General features: G+C 47.0%; 1 protein-coding gene across 2 annotated transcripts; it reads left to right on the forward strand.

Annotated features, from left to right (window-relative positions):
• The first annotated feature begins 373 nt into the window (after positions 1-373).
• LOC307092397 (uncharacterized protein) lies at positions 374-18,406 on the forward strand. 2 transcript variants are annotated; one of them, XM_079759713.1, is made up of 5 exons: positions 374-508; positions 10,719-10,863; positions 12,125-12,251; positions 15,954-16,027; positions 16,827-18,406. In XM_079759713.1, exons 2-5 carry the CDS (start codon positions 10,849-10,851, stop codon positions 18,054-18,056), a joined length of 1,446 nt encoding a protein of 481 aa, XP_079615839.1. In that variant the 5' UTR covers positions 374-508; positions 10,719-10,848; the 3' UTR covers positions 18,057-18,406. The 2 variants fall into 2 exon arrangements, with proteins under 2 accessions (XP_079615839.1, XP_079615840.1); XM_079759714.1 differs by lacking the exon at positions 374-508 and adding an exon at positions 7,473-8,940.
• The last annotated feature ends 2,629 nt before the right edge of the window (positions 18,407-21,035 follow it).

Genomic DNA, 21,035 nt, shown 5'->3' on the forward strand with positions numbered 1-21,035 from the left:
CAATAAAAGACCAGCCCCTCTATCTGGGGGGCCTTGTGCCATCAGAGGGCACCTGGCCCTTTCCTCCCTTTAAAGAAGTAAAATACCCGCCCTCTCTGCTCCTGTCTCTTCTCTCCCTGGTGAATCCTGTCACAGCCGCGTCACCAGCCAAACCCCAACAATGACGGGGGAACTCCCCCAGGAGGGGCTGTCCCTGTGGGAGGAGGTGAGGGACCCAGGGCTGCCCCCTCGCTCCCGCCCCGCCCTCCCTCCCTCTGTCCCCGCACAGGCCCCGCCCCCACCGCGGAGTCGCTCAGCTCAGGCGCTGGCCCCGCCCATCCCGCAGGGAGGCGCATGCGCAGTTCCTGGCAGACGCGGAAGCGGCTGTGGAGGGGAAGGTGGCGGTTCCCTGAGGAGGTGTCTGTGCTTTAAAGCCGCTGCTCTCCGTCCCCTCCCCGCAGGGAAGGCTGAGGGCGCTGCGGGCGCTGAAGTCCGTGGTGAGGTCCCCGCCCCGGAGCCCCTCACAGCGGTGAGTCCGGTCCCGGGCGGCTGCGCAGTGGAGGCGCCGCGTTCCTTTGGGGGAAACTGAGGCCCGGCCCGCGGTCTCTCCGCCTGTGGCTGTGGCCCCCGCCTGCCGCGTGGTTTTCCTGCCGAAAACCATCCCCGGGGCCGCCGGTCCCCCCGCGGGGCTGGATTCTGGGTCAGGGGGTTCCCGCCCTTTGCGCCCCTCCCCCGCCCGGCGCTTTCCGCCCACAGAGCCCGGATGGCTCCCGGCCTGGGGGTCTGCACCCCGCCTTCCTAGGCCCCCACATTAATAAGGGGTCTGAGTGCCCGGGGAGCACAGTGTCCAATGGGTGGGGCTCAGGGGGAAGAACGCGGTGTCCCCAGCAGAGGTGACCTGCCCGCAGGGAGGGCTTTGTGGGGGCGGTGACTGCGGGGGGCGGGGACCCGGGCTGGGGGGTCAGGAGGGGGAGTGAGAGAGACAGACACGTGGGAGGAGGAAGGGCGGTGAGGGGTCCACAGAGGGCCCATAGGGGTGTGGGAGGACTGGACGGCGATGGTGGGAGTGAGGGGGGAACTCGGGAAAGCAGCCTGAGGAGGAGGGAAGTGGGGAAATAGGGGGAGGGGAGCCCAGAGAGAGGAGGGGAGCTGAGAGGGAGAGGGTCCTGGGGAGCAGAAGTGGGGGCCGCACAGGAGGAGGCAGGTCAGAAGGAGACACGGGTTCAGAGGAGAAGAGTTGGGGAGCGAGTGCAGGGACGGAAAGGGGGGCTTAGGGAGGAGGGAGCAGAGGGGGAGCAGCGCGGAGTCCCCAGCTGTGGGGAGCAGGACAGACTGTACCGGGCAGCAGCGGGGACACGGGCGTGGGGAGGGACAGACGCGGACGTGTGTGGAGATGGAGCGATCAGAGACCAGGAGAAAGAGCACCGGAAGGGAAATAGGTTTCAGGAGGTTCATGGTCCAGGTGTAGGGACAGACAGAGAAAAGGGGAGAATGATTGAGGGACAGGGAAGTGAAATATAGGAAAGGACCACAGTGGAGAATGAGGCAGTGAGACAGAAACAGAACTATAACTATAAACATAAATACAGTGTAGTGGGAAGGAGGGGAACGCTAATTTGAATGAGAGGTGAGCTGATGGGATGTGGATGATTAAGTTGTGATATATGGGCTTGTGAGTTTACATGGTTAAGTTAACAACTGAATTACTTACACATTCGAGAATTATATATTTCCACTTTATAAGGTTTGCCTATTATATACTTACTAGAGGCCTGGTGCAGGAAATTCGTGCACAGGGATGTGTCCCTCAGCCCAGCCTGCACCCTCTTCAATTTGGGACCCCTCGAGTCGGACATCCCTCTCACAATCCAGCACTGCTGGCTCCCAACTGCTCGCCTGCCTGCCTTCCTGATTGCCCCTAACCGCTTCTGCCTGCCAGCCTGATCACCCCCTAACCACTCCCCTGCCAGCCTGATTGATGCCTAACTGCTCCACTATCAGCCTGTTTGCCCCCAACTTCCCTCCTCTGCCGGCCTGGTCACCCCTAACTGGCCTCCCCTGCATGCTTGATCCTTCTCAACATCCCTCCCTTGCAGGCCTGATTGCCCACAACTGCCCTCCTTTGCAGGCCTGGTTCCTCCAACTGCCCTCCCCTGCTGGCCATCTTGTGGCAGCAATCTTGAGTCCACATGGGAGCAGTCATCTTTTACCACCTGGGGGCAGCCATCTTGTGTGTTGGAGTTACGGTCAATTTGCATATTATTCTTTTATTATATAGGAGAGTCCTGCTGCCTGGGTGGGGGCCTGCTGGTTTGCCCTGAATGGTGTTCCAGATATAGGCGGGGGGCTTCCCGTGGGGCGGCCTGGGTTAGGGGCCTGTGGTGGTTTGCATGCCGGCCACACCCCCTGGCTACCCAAGCGGAGGCCCTGGTATCTGGGATTTATTTATCTTCCATAATTGAAACTTTGTAGCCTTGAGCGGAGGCTTCCTCCATTTTTGGGGGCAACTCAAGCCTCCTGCTCTCTTAGTGGCTGCAATCATCTTTTTTTTTTTTTTTAATATTTTATTGATTTTTCACAGAGAGGAAGGGAGAGGAATAGAGTTAGAAACATCGATGAGAGAGAAACATCGATCAGTTGCCTCCTGCACACCCCCCACTGTGTATGTCCCCGCAACTAAGGTACATGCCCTTGACCAGAATCGAACCTGTGACCTTTCAGTCCGCAGGCCGACGCTCTATCCACTGAGCTAAACTGGTTTCGGCTACAATCATCATGTTTTGGTTAATTTGCATACTCGCTCTTGATTGGTGGGCGTGGCTTGTGGGTGTATCAGAGGTACAATCAGTTTGCATATTACTCTTTTATTAGATAGGACTAGAAGCCTGATGCATGAATATTCGTGCCAGAATGGGCCTTCCTTTCCCTGGCTGCCAGCACCGCTTCCACTCTGGCCGGAGCCACCTTTCCACCTTCTTATGCTGCTCAGAGGCCCAGAGCGGTGGGAGGTGGGGTGGAATGCCCCCGGCCACTTGGGAGCCCCATATGCAAGTTAACCTCCATCTTTGTTGGGTTAATTTGCATACTCAGTCCCGTTTGGCTTTGGGCGTCTTGAAGGTACAGTCAATTAGCATGTTTGTGTATTATTAGGTAAGATTATTAGGTAAGATTTGATTCCATTTGAAACCCTTATTCACACAGAGGGAGAGACTTGTATGTTCCTTATGGGTCTCCTGTCATTTCCTGGGATGGCAAGATGGAGGTGATCTGGTACAAGAAATTTCTGAGTATGCCCCCACAGAATGCTTTTTATCAAGGAACTAGGAGCCCAGCCTTGTGACCGTCCACTCCCTCTCTGGCCCTTAAAGCAGCCATGGCTGATGCTGATCAGGCCCTTCTTTAGGGCAGGTGCCCGCAGGCCCCTGCCTCCCTGACCCCAATGCTGGGGCCCGCAACCTCCTGCTGTCCTGTGGACCCATTAAGGTGTCTCGGTTAATTAGCATATTTCCCTACCCTATCTAATAAAGAGGGAATATGCTAATTGACCATCACTCCATCGCAAAGATGGCTGCACCCACAGCTGAAACCAAGTTCCCATAAGGAGCCTTAACAAGCAATCAGCAGGGACCTGAGGCTACGCCCTCTCCAGACCCCATGGGGCTTGACAGGGGACCTCAGGCTGCACCCCCCACCCTGGCGTCAAGCTGGGGGACCTCATGCCACACACCTCGCCCGATGGGGCTTGATGGGGGGCCTCAAGGTGTGCTTCCCGTTTTGGTGCTGAGCTAGGGGACTTCAGGTTTCTCCCCCCGCCCCAGCACCAGGCTGGGCGACCTCAGGCCACGCCCCCCACCAGGTGGTGCTTGACAGAGGACTTCAGGCCATACCCCTCACCCCGGCACCAGGTCGGGGGACCTCCGACCTCACCCCCCGACCAGTAGGGCTTGATGGGGGATCTCAAGGTGCACCGCCAGTGCTGGGTCAGGGGAACTCAGGCCACACCCCCCACCACAGCACCTGGCCGGGGGATGTCAGACTGCACCCCGTGCCCGCTGGGGCTTGATGGGGGACCTCAGGCTGTACCCTGAGCCCCAGCACCGGGCCAGGGGACCTAAGGCTGCACCCCCCTGCCTGGCTGGGCTGGACAGGGGACCTCAGGCCGTGCCTCCCGCCTTGGTACTAGGCCAGGGGACCTCAGGGTGCGCTTCCTGTCCTGGTGTTGGGCTAGGGGACCTCAGGCTGCTTCCCCCACCCCAGTGCCAGGCCAGGCAACCCCAGCATCGTGCCAGGGGCCCCGAGGCTGCACCCCCCTGCCTGGTGTGGCTTGACAGGAGACCCCAGGCGGTGCTCCGCACCCAGTGGGACTTGACAGGGGACCTCAAGATGCACCCCCAGTGCTTGTCGGGTGAACTCAGGCTATATCCCCCCGCCCAGTGGGGCTTCATGGTGGACCTGAGGCTGCACCCCCCTGCCAGTGAGGCTTGATGGGGGACCTGAGTCTATGCCCCCCTCCTGGTGCCAGTCCGGGGGTCCTGAGGCTGCACCCCCACACACACCTGGCAGGGCTTGATGGGGGATCTCAGGCCATGCCCCCCACCTATCGGGGCTTTACAGGGGATCTCAGACCATGTCCCCCACCTGGTGGGGCTTGATGGGAGACCTCAAGGCATGCCCCCCGTCCCGGTCTGGTCTGGGGGATTTCAGGCCACGCCCCCCATCCTGGTGCCAGTCCAGGGGACCTGAGGCTACGGCCCCTGCCTGGTGGGGCTTGACAAGGGTGGGACTGGCTGGGTCTGGATCTAGTTCAGTGCGGGTGGGGACTGGCCAGGTTTGGGTCTTACGTGATTTTGAGATGCAGGTGGGTGGACAGGGACTTGACTCTGGGTCCCGTGGTGATCCCCAGACTCTGACAGGAGGAAGGTTTTCATATACATTTTACTAATTTTTTTTCATCTCTGACACTTTTATTATAGAGAAAGGGCAAATAGCAATATTAAATTATTTCCTCTAATTAATCCCCTTTTCATGTGTACGAATTTCGTGCATCAGGCCACTAGTTTTATATATCTACTAGTAGCCCGTTTGCACGAAGATTCGTGCAATAGACCTTCATTCACCTGGCTGCCTCCACCAGTTTTCTGCTGGCACCAGGGACCCAGGCCTTGGCTGTGGCCACCGCCTTCTGCCTTTTTCACGGTCGGGGCTTGGCCCTGGGCGGTGGACTTGGGCTCCGCGGCACCCAACATCCTTGCTAAGGATCGCAGGAGCCGACCCCAAGTGGTTTCCGGCGATCCGTGCAGGCTGCCCACTGGTACCCAAGGCCGGGAAAGCCTCCGCCCCAGGCTTTCCTGGCCTTGGGCTCACTGCACCCAGGGTCCCTGCTACCGATCACAGGAGCCGACCCCCAGTGGTTTCCTGCGATCGGTGCAGGCTCCCCGCTGGTGCCCAAGGCCCGGAAAGCCTCGGCCCCTGGGACCCCCGTGAGCAGCGGGAGAGGCGGTATGGGCCCGGCCACGCCCCCCCAGGTGGCCGATCGACCCCCGGGACCCCCGGGAGGGGTGGGAGGGGCCGGGCCACGCCCCCCCAGGTGGCCGATCGACCCCCGGACCCCTGGGAGGGAGGGGCCGGGCCACGCCCCCCCTGGTGGCCGATCGCCCCCGGGAGGGGCGGGAGGGGCCCGGCCACGCCTCTCCGGGTGGCCAATCGCCCCCCGGAACCCCCGGGAGGGGCCCGGCCACACCCCCCCGGTGGCCGATCGCCCCCCGGGACCCCTGGGAGGGGCGGGAGGGGCCCGGCCACGCCCCCCCTGGGTGCCGATCGCCCCAGGCACCCCGGGGAGCGGCGGCATGGGCCTGGCCACGCCCCCCGGGGTGCCGATCGCCCCAGGCACCCCCGGGAGCGGTGGCATGGGTCCGGCCACGCCCCCCGGGGTGCCGATCGCCCCAGGCACCCCCGAGAGCGGCGGCATGGGCCCGGCCACGCCCCTCCGGGGTGCTGATGGGCCCGGCCACGCCACCCAGGGTGCCGATCGCCCCAGGCACCCTGGTGAGTGGCGGCATGGGCCTGGCCACGCCCCCCCGGGGTGCCGATTGCCCCAGGCACCCCTGGGAGCGGTGGCATGGGCCCGGCCACTGGGCACCGCCATCTTGATCTTCTCAATGGCTGATATGCCACCCGGAGTCCCGCCCCCAGCCTCCTGCCGGCCCAATCGTGGGCATAGCAGAGGTGCGGTCAATTTGCATGTTTCTCTATTATAAGGTAAGATATAGGTATTAGAAAGATCAATCTTTTTTCCTCTCCCATGGATTTGCATTTCCTATCGCTAACATTTCATTCATATAAATAGTCGTTAACTGCTGAAATAAGCATTGGTAACATTTCACAAGAAGCTATTACCATTCTTTGCTTATATACGGTAGTCTCCACCTTTTTAAAACTTTAACCCTTTGCACTCGCTTGCTTTTTTCTCGATTCCTTTATTCTACTCAGGATTTAATTTTTTAAATACCCCAGATTTTACAAAGCGCGGCAGTAGAATAAAAACCTGGAGTTTCTTTTCATACAAACTTATTTATTTGGATTTTTTTATATTTCAAATTATTGATACATTCAAAGAGTAATTTTAATCTCTATAATTTTTCATGGTGTGATATTTTTTGAAACATTCACCCACATGAAGACCTGGTTTACATTCACATGTTTAGCAAATATAAATCGTCTCTCTTCTTCCTCCTTTGATTTTTCTGTTAGAACAAACAACACAATCTTTGTGTTTTTTGTTAGGGTGAGGTGTGATTATATGGAGCTTTCCATTTAAACGTTGCTCTAAGTTAGTGGATAATAATCTACCCCTGGAATTTAGTGTACCATCTCTGAATTCTCCAACAAGATCATGTACTAGTTTCCTAATAAATTTCACATGCGTTTTCGGTTTTTCATCTTTTCTTTTTTGGCATTCTTTGTACAATATATAGGAATTTACAACACTGACCTCAAGCCCCCAGAAAAACAATTTACGCCACCATTTTAGAGTCTTCCTCATAAAACAGTATGTGCCTGTGTAGTGATCAGCTATATCAACACCCCCCATAAACTTTGTATAGTTGATCACGACCTTGGGTTTGAGAACTATTTCCTTCCCACCACCACGCACTCTCCTTTCCACAGACTCAGTCTCTGAAGTGTCCCATGTACTGAGCATTGTGACTATCCTCTTGTCTTTCCACACAAGAAGCATTACATTTTCATCCCTGAGAGCCACTATCTCTCCTTTCATTAGCTTTGGATGTTTGATAACAGGTGGATTATCTTTCCTATTGGGCATTATTGTCCCTGTCAAGTGTGTTTTTTCCTTGAACAATTCCTTTGCAAGAGTGACACTAGTGTAATACCTGTCAGTGAAGAAATGATAACCTTGAGAACCAGGTACTGAGTTCTTCAATCTTTCATGAAGCTCTAAAACTATTCTAGTAAAAGGGAGATCAGGTCTCACCAACGTTTCAGATGTTATTCCTCCATAATAAGGGACAAATGAATGTACATAACCACATTTTGAATCTGAGAGAACATATAAACGAATACCCCATTTTGTTGGCTTTTTAGGCTTGTATGTGATGAAGTGTATCTTTCCCTTGAAACCAACAACAGCCTCATCAACAGCAATCTCTCTTCCAGGACAGAATCTCTCCCTAAATTTCATTTCAAGTTATGACAAGAAGCAGTTTACCTTCTCGATTCTTGTTCTCAAATCTTTACTTGACTTTTGGTCATTTTTCAAGTGTAACATCCAAAATATTTGCAAGAACCTTTCTCTTTTGAAAACAGATAGAAAAAATGGTATATGAGACTCAAAATCCATGGACCAATAACTCTGCAAGTTGGGGTGATTCAGTACACCCATATTTAGTATTACATCAAGAAAAGCCTTCATTTCCTCTATCGTCACATCTTTCCAATTATTCCAAGTGGATCGCTGGGATAGTTCTTTCTGGCTAATTTTATGCCTAGCATACTCATTTGTCTCATCCGTTATATTTTTTATCAACGTCTCAGTAAAAAACAACTGAAAAAAGTCTATTGGTGTGGCACATCCAGAAGGAACTTGAGGTCCAACGTGTAACTGACCAGTGGAGAAAGGGATTCTGCTAGGCTCTTTGTCACTCACAGATGTAGATGTCCACTTTTCTTTTTCCTGTTTTCCCCTAGAAACGTAACTTTCACTGGGTCTTATACCCAAATTCTCAATGATATCACCTATATCTCCGTCACTCTCACTCGAATAAACAATTGTGCGTCTTCGTTTTACCTTTATGAATTCAATGTCACTGTCACTGTCAGTACTTTGAGCCAGATCTTTGGGCAAAGCAAGGGACTTTTTCCTTTCTGTAGTTCCACTAGGACAAGCGATTTGTTCATCATCTCCACTCGCATCCTCGGAGAACTCACTTTCGTCACTATTACATTTTTCACTTTTTTCTTCGTTTTCGAAGTAAAATTCATCATCGCTGCTTTCTATGTCTTTGGAAAACTTACCCATCCTGAGGAGGGGAAATTCACTCAGAACATGCGACTGCTAGGGGGCAAACCAATCATCCAACTAAACCCTGTGATATGCCTAAGAGAAACCTAAACAAACCTAGGAGACGAAAAGATAAGGAAGGTTCTTTACCAAGGGAAGATGATGCAAGCTCAAAAAGGCATGATGCAACGACTCATGCCTTGGACCCTCGTACTCAAGATTGCTGCCTATGCAAAAGATAAGCTTAGGTGGTGGCATCAGTTGAGACAGCATTTACATTTTACTTGTCCTTTCTTGCTAATGAAAACAAGAAAAGATACTGGAAAAATAGACAAAAATCCCCCTTCCCCCTGCGGTGAAACTACATGTTGAGTGTGGCTTGACATACGAGCTGCTACCGATGCTAACCGTGTCGAGTGTGACTTGACATCCGAGTGCAAAAGGTTAAATGTAGAAATCATTACATTAAAAAAAACAACCACCCTAATTGTTTTAGTTTGTTTGTTTGTTTGTTTTCTTGCACTGTTCCCAGAGGTACTTCAATACAGGCTTGGTGCATGGAGTGGGCGGAGCAAGCTCCTATTCCATCTCCCTGCTCCAAAAATACATCCTATCTGATAAAACAATAATATGCAAATTGACTGTCGTCACTCCAACACAAAAGCTGGCTGCCCCCATGTGGACACAAGATGGCTGCCACAAGATGGCCAGCATGAAAGGGCAGTTGGGAGAGACCAGGTCTGCAGGGGAGGGCAGTTGGGGGCGATCAAGCCTATAGGGAAGGGCAGTTGGGGGGGACCTAGGTCTGCAGGGGAGAGCAGTTGTGGAGGACCAGGACTGCTTCCTTTCCTCTATGTGGTTTGTTGAATTTGTGTCTATGAGCCACAAAAGAGCCATTCCCTTCAAGTACCTGTTGTCCATTCTCAGACAGTATTGAAGGATGGACTGGGTGGGCCTGGAATTGGTTCCCACGAGCCCATCTATTCATGGTGAAGTCACTTGTTCACCATATTAGAATACCTAACGTTTCCCAAAGGTTTTATCATGAAGATCTATTCTCTGTAATTTCCTGGGAAGAGAGGAAGGAAATCTACCTAGGACACCTGCACTGCTAAAACTTCTTGCTTCAAGCCATCTGTGGGAACCATGCCAGTGATATCAGAGAGTCAAGGGTAATTAGAGTGTGAAGGACTCATCTATAATACATGAGACAGCCAAGGACACTCTGAGCAAGGGAATCTTAATCAGGGTGATCAAGGACTATACACCGATACAAGGCCACTGCAATCTACACTGTGCCCTTCTGTAACCCAAAGGATTGATGTCACTGTTGGCAGGAAGCCTGTTTTGTCTAAGTAGTAGTACAGTGTATTAGTAAGGCTAGAGACCTCAGATGAAGCTGAGAGCTGGTACTGCTATGATGTGAGGCTAAGAGCTTATGGAGAGCTCAGATATAGCTACCATGTGAAGCCAGCCTGCTAAGGAGGCTGGGGAGATGCAGGGAGCTCAGGTGCCACTGCCCTGTGAGACCGTGAGTACAGAGGCAGCGTGGGGCTGCTCAGATGATAGATGTAGGCACAGAGGACACTGCTGCTATGAAGAAAGCTTTTGTCTGATGGCTCATTGTTAGCAGTGCCTACAGGGCCACTAGCTTCTGTAATAAAGACTCTTATACACCCACCACGTCTCATGGCTTCTCCTTCTACTGTTTGGTGTTCAAGAAGGTCCAGCCCCTGGCAGAGGGGCTTGAACCCCACAGTTGGTGTACTCGAGCTGAGGATAAAGGAGGAACTTAAACTACGGATAAGTTCCCAACACTTAGATCAGTGAGCAGGGATCAAGGAGGAACTTGAGCTCACAATTAGCACTCTGGGCAGGATTCAGGAGTCAGCACTCCTGGAGAAATGGATCCTGCTCTGACACATGGTGTAGTCTAGCAGAATTCAGAAGAAAGTATGGACTCAGAGCAGCTGTGCTGTGACACATCACACTACCCACAGGTCTCAGGTGTGCTGGGACTTTCAGGGGAAGTAAGCGGTGCTCTGTTGGTTAATTATTTCAGGAAATCAGCACATGCTCTCATTGCTGTAGGAGATTGTGGAAGTCTTTGGAAAGATAGACATATGAAGATAGAATAAAACACCTCACATCTAGGAGCTCATTGTTCCTGACTCCCTCCTGTTACAAACGCAGGAGAACATGGCTCTTTCCTCATTTCCAGGTCCTTCTAACTGTGGGTGTGAGGTGAGCTGATTAACAGGCTGTGCGGACACCATTCACGGCACATTCTGTGACTCCTCAGTTGTCACCTGAGAAAATATTCCAGGACCAGCATCAGTAACCAGGACCAAATGGGTGCTTCTCAGGTAAAAGATGAGGCTGTGTTTGCTCTTCCTCTAACATCTTCGAATATATTTCTCTACTTCTGATACTTTGCTTTGCCAGGTTGCTTTCATTTCCTTATTTCATTCCTGTTTTCTTATGATACTCAATGTCAGCAGTTTCTCTATTTCCCTCTCTCCTTCATGTATAATTTTATTGATTGCAAAAGGAAGAGAAAAAGAGAGAGTGGTAGTAACATCAATGATGAGAGAGAATCATTGATTGGCTGCATTCTGCACGTCCCACACTAGGATCTATCCTGCAACCTGGGCATGTGCCCTGACTAGTGACCTCTTGGTTAATGGGTAAATGGTCAAGCACTGAGGCACACCCTCTGGACCAGGCAGAATAATCTTGTTCTAAGATTACTCAGAGTGAAATTTCAAATAGGATTGTGGCTCTTATTCCATGAGAACTGTAAATTCCATTAACAAACCCCTTGAGTTCAAAGTTATTTGTGAATTTTTTTGTGTTTTCATTTTTTGTGTATTCAGACATTTGGCATGTGATCCGGTAACATTGGTATCACAAGTAAAAAGTGAACTTCTTACACATGTGATACAGAGGCCCCACCTTAGAACATGGAGCACAATCTGTATTTTTAGAAAAGTGCAATCGTTGTTTATGTTACACTTGAAGAAGTGCTTATATTTCTGACTCACCTTGTCATCTCTAGCTGAGAAATATACACCACTGATCCTGAATGATGCAAACACAGCACTCAGAAGTCCATATGCCTGTGTCCATGCCTTAATTTTATTTATTATTATTATTTTTTAAATATATATATATATATATTTTAAAATATATTTTATTTAATTTTTTACAGAGAGATAGGGAGAGAAAATACAGAGTTAGAAACATCGATGAGAGAGAAACATCGATCAGCTGCCTCCTGCACACTTCCTACTGGGATGTGCCCACAACCAAGGTACATGCCCTTGACCAGAATCGAACCTGGGACCCTTCAGTTAGCAGGCCGACGCTCTATCCACTGAGCCAAACCATTTAGGGCCATGCCTTAATTTTAAAGTTTAGTTTACTGAAAAGCACATTCTGTACCATAGATTGGTGGAATTTTTCAACCTCATTTGTCACATCAGAGAATGTTACTACGACCAAGTGACTTTATTGGGTGATTCAGGACACTCCCCTTGATCGAAACCTCTTATAACCCTGTTTTCATTTAGCTTGACATTGTGATCTCTTCTGGTGACCTCTTGGTGAATGTGTCTTTTCTTTCAGGGACTGTTGACTTTCAGAGATGTGGCCATAGATTTCTCTGAGGAGGAGTGGGAATGCCTGGACTCAGCTCAGCGGAACTTGTACCTGGATGTGATGTTGGAGAACTACAGCAACCTGGCCTCCCTGGGTAAGGATACCTTCCTTTCTGAGTTCCTCCTCCACCCGCAGGGTTTTGTTTCCTTTTATTATTTAAACATCTCTAGGGCCTTCTGCTTTCTATGGTAGATTCTTACTGTCTGTGTTGTGTATCTGATCTCTGAAAACTTTCATCTTGTAGAAATCTTGAATTATGTATTAAACCACTACTTCCTCATTTGCTTTAAAAGCAAGGTTCATAACTACCATTTTTTTTTTTCTATAACGTGGACATTTGATTACTCACCTCAGGGAAATCCTGTAGTGTCTGTCTTTTGTGACTTGTGTGCTTCACTTAAAAATTGTCATCAACGTTTCTCTTTGTGGTAACAGGTGACAATATCTATTTTATTTTCATGGCAGAAAAACATTCCATTGCATTTATATGGTAAATTTTCTTCATTCATTCAACTCTCATGGAAATTTGAGTTGTTCCCATCTGTGGAAGCCTCTTGTGAATAATGTTATAATGGACACAAATGTGTAAATGGCTCTTTCAGATCCTTTGTGAATATTTTCTGATCTATACCTAGAAGTATGATGGCAGCCAGCAATATTTATACTTTGCAGCATGCAGATCATGCACCTTCTTCATGAAGTAAACTGTTAATTGTTTTCTTTTTCTTTATGCTGTTATTCTTGTAATTACACACTTAATTTGTTATTTTGTATTAATTTCTGTTCCTTGATGACCCACGTCCTGCATGGTTCAGGGTTCGGGATCTGGAAAAAGGTCCAAGCACAAATGACAGAGATGAGACAAGAAATAATAATTTGGAAATATTGGTCCCGTTGGGAAGCCCGATGCAAGGAGAAAGATGTCACTGGTGCCCAGGCTTTACCAACCTTTTATTAAATTTTGAATACAGATATAGCCCTTAGGCAGGAAATTCTGGTAATAGACAGACTATCTTAACGGTCAGTAAATGTTGGTAAAGATTTACTCAGAGACTATTTCGACAGGAAATTGCTTGAGCTAGCATTGTCTTGAGTAAACAATCGGTGCATACCTCTGGCCCTTGCCGGGGTTCACCAGCATTCCAGGCTCCTTGTTTACACTTCTCTGATAGTGAAGACAATGGGTGACTTCCCACATCTCCCCCGTTTCTTTTCCTTAGTAAATCTTGAAAAGTGAATGCCACCTGAATGGCTCGAGTCCTTTTAAGACTTTTCATTCCGCATCTGCAGACTAGAAATAAACATATGAGAACAAAAATGAGACAAGCAGCCCTAACCGGTTTTGCTCAATGGATAGAGCATCAACCTGTGGAGTCTAGGGTCACAGGTTTGATTCCGGTCAAGGGCATGTACCTTGATTGCGGGCACATCCCCAGTAGAAGATATGCAAGAGGCAGCTGATCGATGTTTCCCTCTCATCGATGTTTCTAACTCTGTCCCTCTCCCTTCCTCTCTGTAAAAAATCAATAAAATGTATTAAAGAAAGAAAGAATAACAAAAAAACAATGAGACAGCAACAGTGGTTATGCTGAGAGGCAAATGTAATGAGATCCAGTGGAAGGGGTGAATTCTTTCATGTCCTTTTTAAATTGTTGCCAGGCATCTAAGGAATTTATTTGTAAGTTTGCCTGGGATAATTGTACAATATGCTGTTGTAATTCTAAAATATGAAGGGTTGTGTTACCTTTACCCCATGTACCAAGAAGGTGATTTTTTATTGATTCCCAAGGGTACAAGGTACTATGATAGGGAACGGGGGTAACACTAATCTGGGGAAAATTATAATGACACTGCAAGGATATTCTTTGCTGTAGGCTGTGGAATTTATCACCCATCCCCAAGACTGTAGACTTTAGTGCCGACAAGTCAATCTCAAACTGGCTTGCAATTCTTTTTTGTATAGACAAGGTCTTAGTTACATTTTCCTTAACTTGTTGTACAAACTGTGAATTTTAAACAGTTTGTACCATGGATGGAGCAGAAATTTCCACAGAAGTAAGTAACATTACGAGGGCAAAGATTCCTGCAATTAACATTCCCAGAAACCTTTTTTGTCTTTTCAAGATTTTTACCAGATCATGTAACAGTTGGTAGGTTTGATGAGATTCCCAAGGCTCGGTTAGGTTAGTAGGAACCCACGCGAAAGCCGGTTTGTTGTTTTAAAATCATGAGGGAATCCTTTTGGATTGTAGAATTAATACAATGGGATAGTGTGCATCCTGTCCATGACACCTCATACAGATGGCTTGTAGCGTTAAGGTGCATCTGGATGGGGCCTGAGAGGAGTACAAACGGATCAAACACAGAGGCGGTGGCAAATACTGTCTTATTGGGAGTTCCCCATAAGGTACGAATGGAATTATCTGCGCTATAATTAAAACTACACCATTTTATAGGTGCAAGTGCAGCAGCTAATTTCCATTGCGTATTTTGTAGGGGCCAATTGTCATGTTGTAATTGAGATCCAACAAATCCTCCTCCATGCCATGAAATGGAGTCATTAGCTTCAACATATAGATAGGATGCGTTCCCCTTCCATTTTAGGGTGTGATTGTTACTATACGCAGACCCATAGGGGCTCCAGTCCACAAAGGAAAAACTGAATCAGTGTGCTGGTGCTAGGATCATCACTATAACAGTCTTGCCAATTAATTTCTTCCTCGATGGGGTGCCATTCATAAGACTTTTTACATAGTGGCTTAGTCGGGGAGGGAAGTGTCTTTAGTACAGTTATATTTTCTACACCTCTCCCCAGAGCAAGGATTGATAGTAGACGTGTTTGGGCTTTTTCTTCCCCTTCCTTTGGTGTCCATGCTAGCCAGAAGCCTCTCGTTAATTTTACACAGACAGGAGCAGTGGTTTGATTCTGTGTCATACAAAAGGGAAGCTGGGTGGCAACATCAATATAAGTATACTTTACCCATAGTAATCATTCTTTTCTACATTTTGTTTTTAACATACTTATTTTCCATTTTTCTCAGGTAATTAATATATTTTCATTGATGTAGTTCCAGTTTGATTACATATATTTTGTGTTTCTGATGGGACACTTTCTGTTTCTTTGCATGACTTGATATCTTTTGTTGAGATTCAGGAATTGTAAACAAGCAGACTTTTGAACATGCTTTCTCTAGGAGGAAACAAATAACAACTACCTGTGGAACAAATTCTACTTTTGGTCAACACTGTTTTCAGGATCTGTATTCTTAGTTTGGTTGTCTGTTTAATTTCCCAGTTGGAAATGTTCTCTGTTTCTTTGTCAGGTCCACGATATCTTTTCAGGCTTAATACACATCTTCAAGCTTTGTGGTGCTGGAACTCTTTCTCATTGTTTCTTTTTAGCAGCCACTGCAGGGCACTCACCCTGTACCGCCGTTCTGTTCTCACTCTGTGTCATGCACAACAGACACTTGTTATTCAAGATGCTTCAAAACAGGGAGATCATTGAACATGTACTTCTCACATCTCTTTCTCCAATGAAGAACTGGAAATTGGGAGTATTTTTATAATATTGCCATTGTGTGCCAGGGGGTTTAATTAAGCAGGTATCATTGGCAAATGTAAGCAACTCTTTGTCTCACTTTGATATGACTTTTCCTCATTGTACCTATCTTAAGCTTTTTTTGAATCCTTCACTTGCATTTGGAGTACTTCAAATTGTCATTTGCTTAACACTTACTGGTAAGTAGAAAGTTTATTCACCTGATTGTTGAAACTGAAAATTTATTTCTTTCAGCTATGTCATCTGAAGATGACCAGGCCTTTTTGCCAAAGCCCGGACTACAAGATGTATTCTCTGAAATAATACTGGTAAGATACAAAAGGTAGTGGCTTTCATCATGTACTCTTAATGAGAGCCTTGGAATTTGAGAGTTGATGAGAAAATATTAATATAAATAGAACTAACCTGGCATAATTATTAACAATAAAATTCTTGTTACCTAAAAAGGTCAAGCGTATTATGCATTTGAGAAACCTGCCACTTTAAAGTCAGTTACATTGGCAGATCAGTGTGTTTCTGCACATACAGGTAGAAAATGACTTTTTACTGTTAGGTATCCTTGGAAAGGAAATCTGAAAAAAACTAGAAACTCAGTCTGTGGTATGAATAATCATTTAAATTTTAAAGTGTATGGTGGAATTAATTGTTCAGTCAATCCTTTCTAAAATTTTGAGATTTATAATGTACTTATGCAATTTAAATGTGCTCAATTTTGCAACATTTTTTTAAATACATTTTTTTATTTCAGAGAGGAAGGGAGAATGAGAAGAACATCAATGTTGAGAATCATTGATTGGCTGGCTGCCTCCTGCACACCCCTCACTGGGGATCGAGCCCATAACTCAGGCATGTGTCCTGACTAGGACTCAAACATTGAGTCATGCCTTCCAGGCATTTTGGGAATCTTGTAAACAAAAATTCATTATCCTTCCTCTGATAATTTTAAATTTTAGTTTTTGTCTATAATTTTTATAAATTGGGAATGCTTTTTTTACACAATCATCTTGATTTAATGGGTATCACAAAATGGTTCTTATACAACAAATACACACATTTAATGAAATTATAGCTGTCACTGAAAACCTTTCTATCTCTCCTTATCACCAGAGTACATATACTGAAGACAGAAGTTATGAATGGAACGCATATTGGAAAAACTTGAAGCAAGAGTCATATCATAATAATCATTGGAAAAGTGAGCTTACAGAGGATCATTATGAAAGTGGAAAACTCTTTGACCAAATGTCCAATCACAATATACATCAAATTATTCCTGTTGTGGAGATTACACTCGAAGGAAGTAAATGTGTAAAATCTTTTCAGGAACCTTCAACTTGCACCAAACAAGACGGTATTCATGCTGGGCAAGAGGCTTACAAAGTGAATGCCTGTGGTAGAATCACCAGTCAGATATTCAATCCAAATAAACTGAAAGAAATCCATAGTGGAGAAGAACCTTATAAATATAAAGGTTCTAATGAAATATCTGATTGGCTTTCAGGTTGTACTCTAAATCAGAAATTTCATACTAGAGAAAAGACTTACACATGTAAAGCATGTGGCAAAGCCTTTAATCACTCCTCACACCGTAATCGACACCAGCTTATTCATACTGGAGAGAAGCCTTATAAATGTACAGAATGTGGCAAATCCTTTGGGACGTCCACACAACTTACTATGCACCAGAGAGTGCACACTGGGGAGAAACCATATAAATGTAGGGAATGTGGCAAATCCTTTGGGTGCTCCTCAGGCCTTACTAAACATCAGAGAATTCATACTGGAGAGAAGCCTCATATATGTAGAGAATGTGGGAGAGCATTCAGTGAGTCCTCAGGCCTTAAGCGACATCAGAGAGTTCATACTGGACATAAGCCTTATAAATGTAGAGAATGTGACAAAGCGTTTAGCCACTCTTCATCCCTTACTTCTCATCAGAGAGTTCATACTGAAGAGTGGCCTTATAAATGTAGAGAATGTGGAAAAGTTTTAAGTAAGGCCTCAACCCTTACTGAACATCAGAGAGTTCATACTGGAGAGAAGCCTTATAAATGTAATGAATGTGGCAAAGCCTTTACTCAGTCCTCAGGCTTTAATAAACACCAGAGAGTTCATACGGGAGAGAAACCTTATAAATGTAATGAATGTGGCAAAGCCTTTTGGCATTACTCTGGCTTTACAAACCATCATAGAATTCATACTGGAGAGAAGCCTTATAAATGTAATGAATGCGGCAAAGACTTCAGGGAGTCGAGAAAGCTTACTCGCCATAAAAAAATTCATACTCGTGCCCTAGGTGATTTGGCTCAATGGATAGATTATCAGCCTGCAGACTGAAGGGCCTGGGTTCCATTCCAGCCAAGGGCACATGCCCAGGTTGTGGCCATGATCCTCAGTGTGGGTGGAGGGGTGCAGGAGGTGACTGATAAACTAGTCTCTCTCATCATTGATGTTTCTATCTCTCCCTCTCCTTTCCTCTCTGAATCAATAAAAATAAAAAAGTTGCTGAAACCTGTTTGGCTCAGTGGATAGAGCGTCAGCCTGCGGACTGAAAGGTCCCAGGTTCGATTCCGGTCAAGGGCATGTACCTTGGTTGTGGGCACATCCCCAGTAGGGGGTGTGCAGGAGGCAGCTAATCGATGTCTCTCTCTCATCGATGTTTCTAACTGTATTATCTCTCTCCCTTCCTCTCTGTAAAAAATCAATAAAATATATTTAAAAAAAAAAGTTGCAGGTTTGATTCATAGTGCAGAAAGTCCCGGTTTGGGAGTGTGAGTCCTCATCTGCTCGGTTGGTGTTCCGGAGGTAACCAATAAATGTCTTGCACATGGATGTTTCTATCCATTTATAATTTCACTATTTAAAAAATCATTTAAAAATTGTTTCAAAGAAAAGGTACCCAGCTCCCTGCAGCCCCAGACAGTTGCCATTGCAAGCTGGATGCACCTGGGTGTATGAGCTCAAGTGAAAGCAGAAGAGAAGGGCTCAGCCACCACGGAATTACGTGAAAAGATGAATTTTGGATGATTTCAGCGATTAAACTTAGGGGTGTTTTATTCTACAACAAAGACTAGTTGAAAGAGAAAAGAGTTCCTGAGATTGAGGTGCTCAGTAATAAAAACCTAACACGTGTGACATGGCCTTGGGACTGGCGAGTGGATAGAGGCTGGAAGCAGACTTGGTGGACAGGTACATGCGAGGGGGCTGTAATTGAAGGAAGTAGGATTGAAGTCAGGAAGCGTGGGAAATGATGTTTTTTTTTGTTTGTTTGTTTGTTTTTAATATATTTTATTGATTTTTTACAGAGAGGAAGAGAGAGGGATAGAGAGTTAGAAACATAGATGAGAGAGAAACATCGATCAGCTGCCTCTTGCACACCCCCCACTGGGAATGTGCCCGCAACCAAGGTACATGCCCCTGACTGGAATCGAACCTGGGACCCTTGAGTCCGAAGGTCGACGCTCTATCCACTGAGCCAAACCGGTTCGGCGGGAAATGATGTTTTGATTAAGGGAAAAGTTGATCTAAAGAAGAGCTCCCAGTTCCTACACAGTTGCTTCAGCCTCACTACCACCATCTGCCTTCCTATACCACATGAAGCAGAACCACCTGGCCAATCCACAGACTCATAAGAAATACTGAATTATTGCATTAAGGGAATCAGTTTTGGGGTGGTTTATATAACATAATGAACTTGAGATGCTGAGTGTTAAGGACTGAAATGTGTCCCCCGAAATGGATATTTTGAAGCCCTAACCCCCAATGTGTCTGTATTTGGAAATAGGAGGTTTAGGGAGGTCATTAAGGTTCTATGAGGTCACAGTTGTGGAGTACTAATCTGTTAGAAGTGGGGTCCTTATATAAAAGGAGGAGATAGAATGACCTATCTGTACATGTGCTTGGAGTTTCACTTGAATAATATTATCAAGAAAGAAGAACTCAATGTATTTCTGAGCTAAGTCAGCAATATTTTTGATGTGTTTAATTTTGGAATAGGTGTTACATTAAAATGCTTCATGAAATAAAATGTGTGTAGTGAAAAAACAGTAAGGTAATTTAACTCAAGTGTTGGACACAACATTTGTCTTAGTAATGCAATTTATCACAATGTTCTTTAAAAGGTTTATTTTTAAGCAATGCTATTGTCCTAAATGCTCACATGTGTTAGTCATCCAAATCTCATATCCCAGGTCGTGTCCCTCTGAAAGACTGTGGAACTCAACGCTATTGAGTCTTATTTCCCCCTGGGAATGAGGAAGGGAGCAGGAAAGGCTGCTGGTGTCAGTATGAAATTACCCGGCTATGCAGGGAGAATTTTGTTTCTTCATCCTCACACAGAACATTGCAATTTTTTGTTTAATGAAAATGTTTACATGAATTCCAATTTCAGTCATGTTCCTGGGTTTATGCCCCTCCCCACCTCCAGCCGCTCACTGAGGCCCAGTTCCTGCAGAGTTACTTTAGCTTCACTATCAACATCTGCCTTCACGGCTGGGGGATGGTTGGGCAAATTAGCTCCTGACATAACCCTTTGTAATTGTTATTTTCCAACACACATGGAAATCTTTCTGAGTGTTTTTATAATATACTAGAGGCCCGGTGCATGAAATTCGTGCATGGGGGGGGGGGTGTCCCGCAGCCCAGCCTGCACCTTCTCCAATCTGGGACCCCTCTCACAATCCAGGACTGCTGGCTCACAACTGCTTGCCTGCCTGCCTTCCTGATTGCCCCTAACTGCTTCTGCCTGCCAGCCTGATAACCCCTTAACCACTCTCCTGCCAGTCTGATTGATGCCTAACTGCTCCCCTGCCAGCGTGCTTGCCCCTAACTGCCCAACCCCTGCAGGCCTGGTCACCCCTTAACTTTCCTTCCCTGCAGGCCTGGTCAACCCTAACTGCCCTCCCCTGCAGGCCTGGGTCTCCCCAACTGCCCTTCCCTGCAGGCCCGGTCACCCCCAACTTCCCTCCTCTGCTGGCCTGGTCACCCCTTACTGCCCTCCCCTGCAGGCTTGATCACCCCCAACTGCCTTCCCTTGCAAGCCTGGTCCCTCCAAATTGCCCTCCCCTGCTGGCCATCTTATGGCAGCCATCTTGTGTCCACCTGGGGGCTGCCATCTTATGTGTTGGAGTGATGGTCAATTTGCATATTACTCTTATTAGATAGGGTATTTGAATCTAAATGTGTGAGTCACTGACTTCAAAACCTTCACCATTGAGAATGGAGAGGGATGTGGATAAATAGACATCACTGCCAGAGTGTTTCAGTCCATTATCAGTTTTAAGGAGGAAATCCACAGGCCTGTTGGAAAGTTGGAGA

Source organism: Cnephaeus nilssonii (assembly GCF_951640355.1).
Source record: "Cnephaeus nilssonii genome assembly, chromosome: 20".
Taxonomy (NCBI): domain Eukaryota; kingdom Metazoa; phylum Chordata; class Mammalia; order Chiroptera; family Vespertilionidae; genus Cnephaeus; species Cnephaeus nilssonii.

What these genes read in the sequence shown, in the direction of transcription:
- LOC307092397 (XM_079759713.1), top strand. An exon ending in CAGCAACCTGGCCTCCCTGG is followed by an intron (nt 12,252 to 15,953) that starts GTAAGGATACCT and finishes TATTTCTTTCAG; the next exon opens with CTATGTCATCTGAAGATGAC. An exon ending in TATTCTCTGAAATAATACTG is followed by an intron (nt 16,028 to 16,826) that starts GTAAGATACAAA and finishes CCTTATCACCAG; the next exon opens with AGTACATATACTGAAGACAG.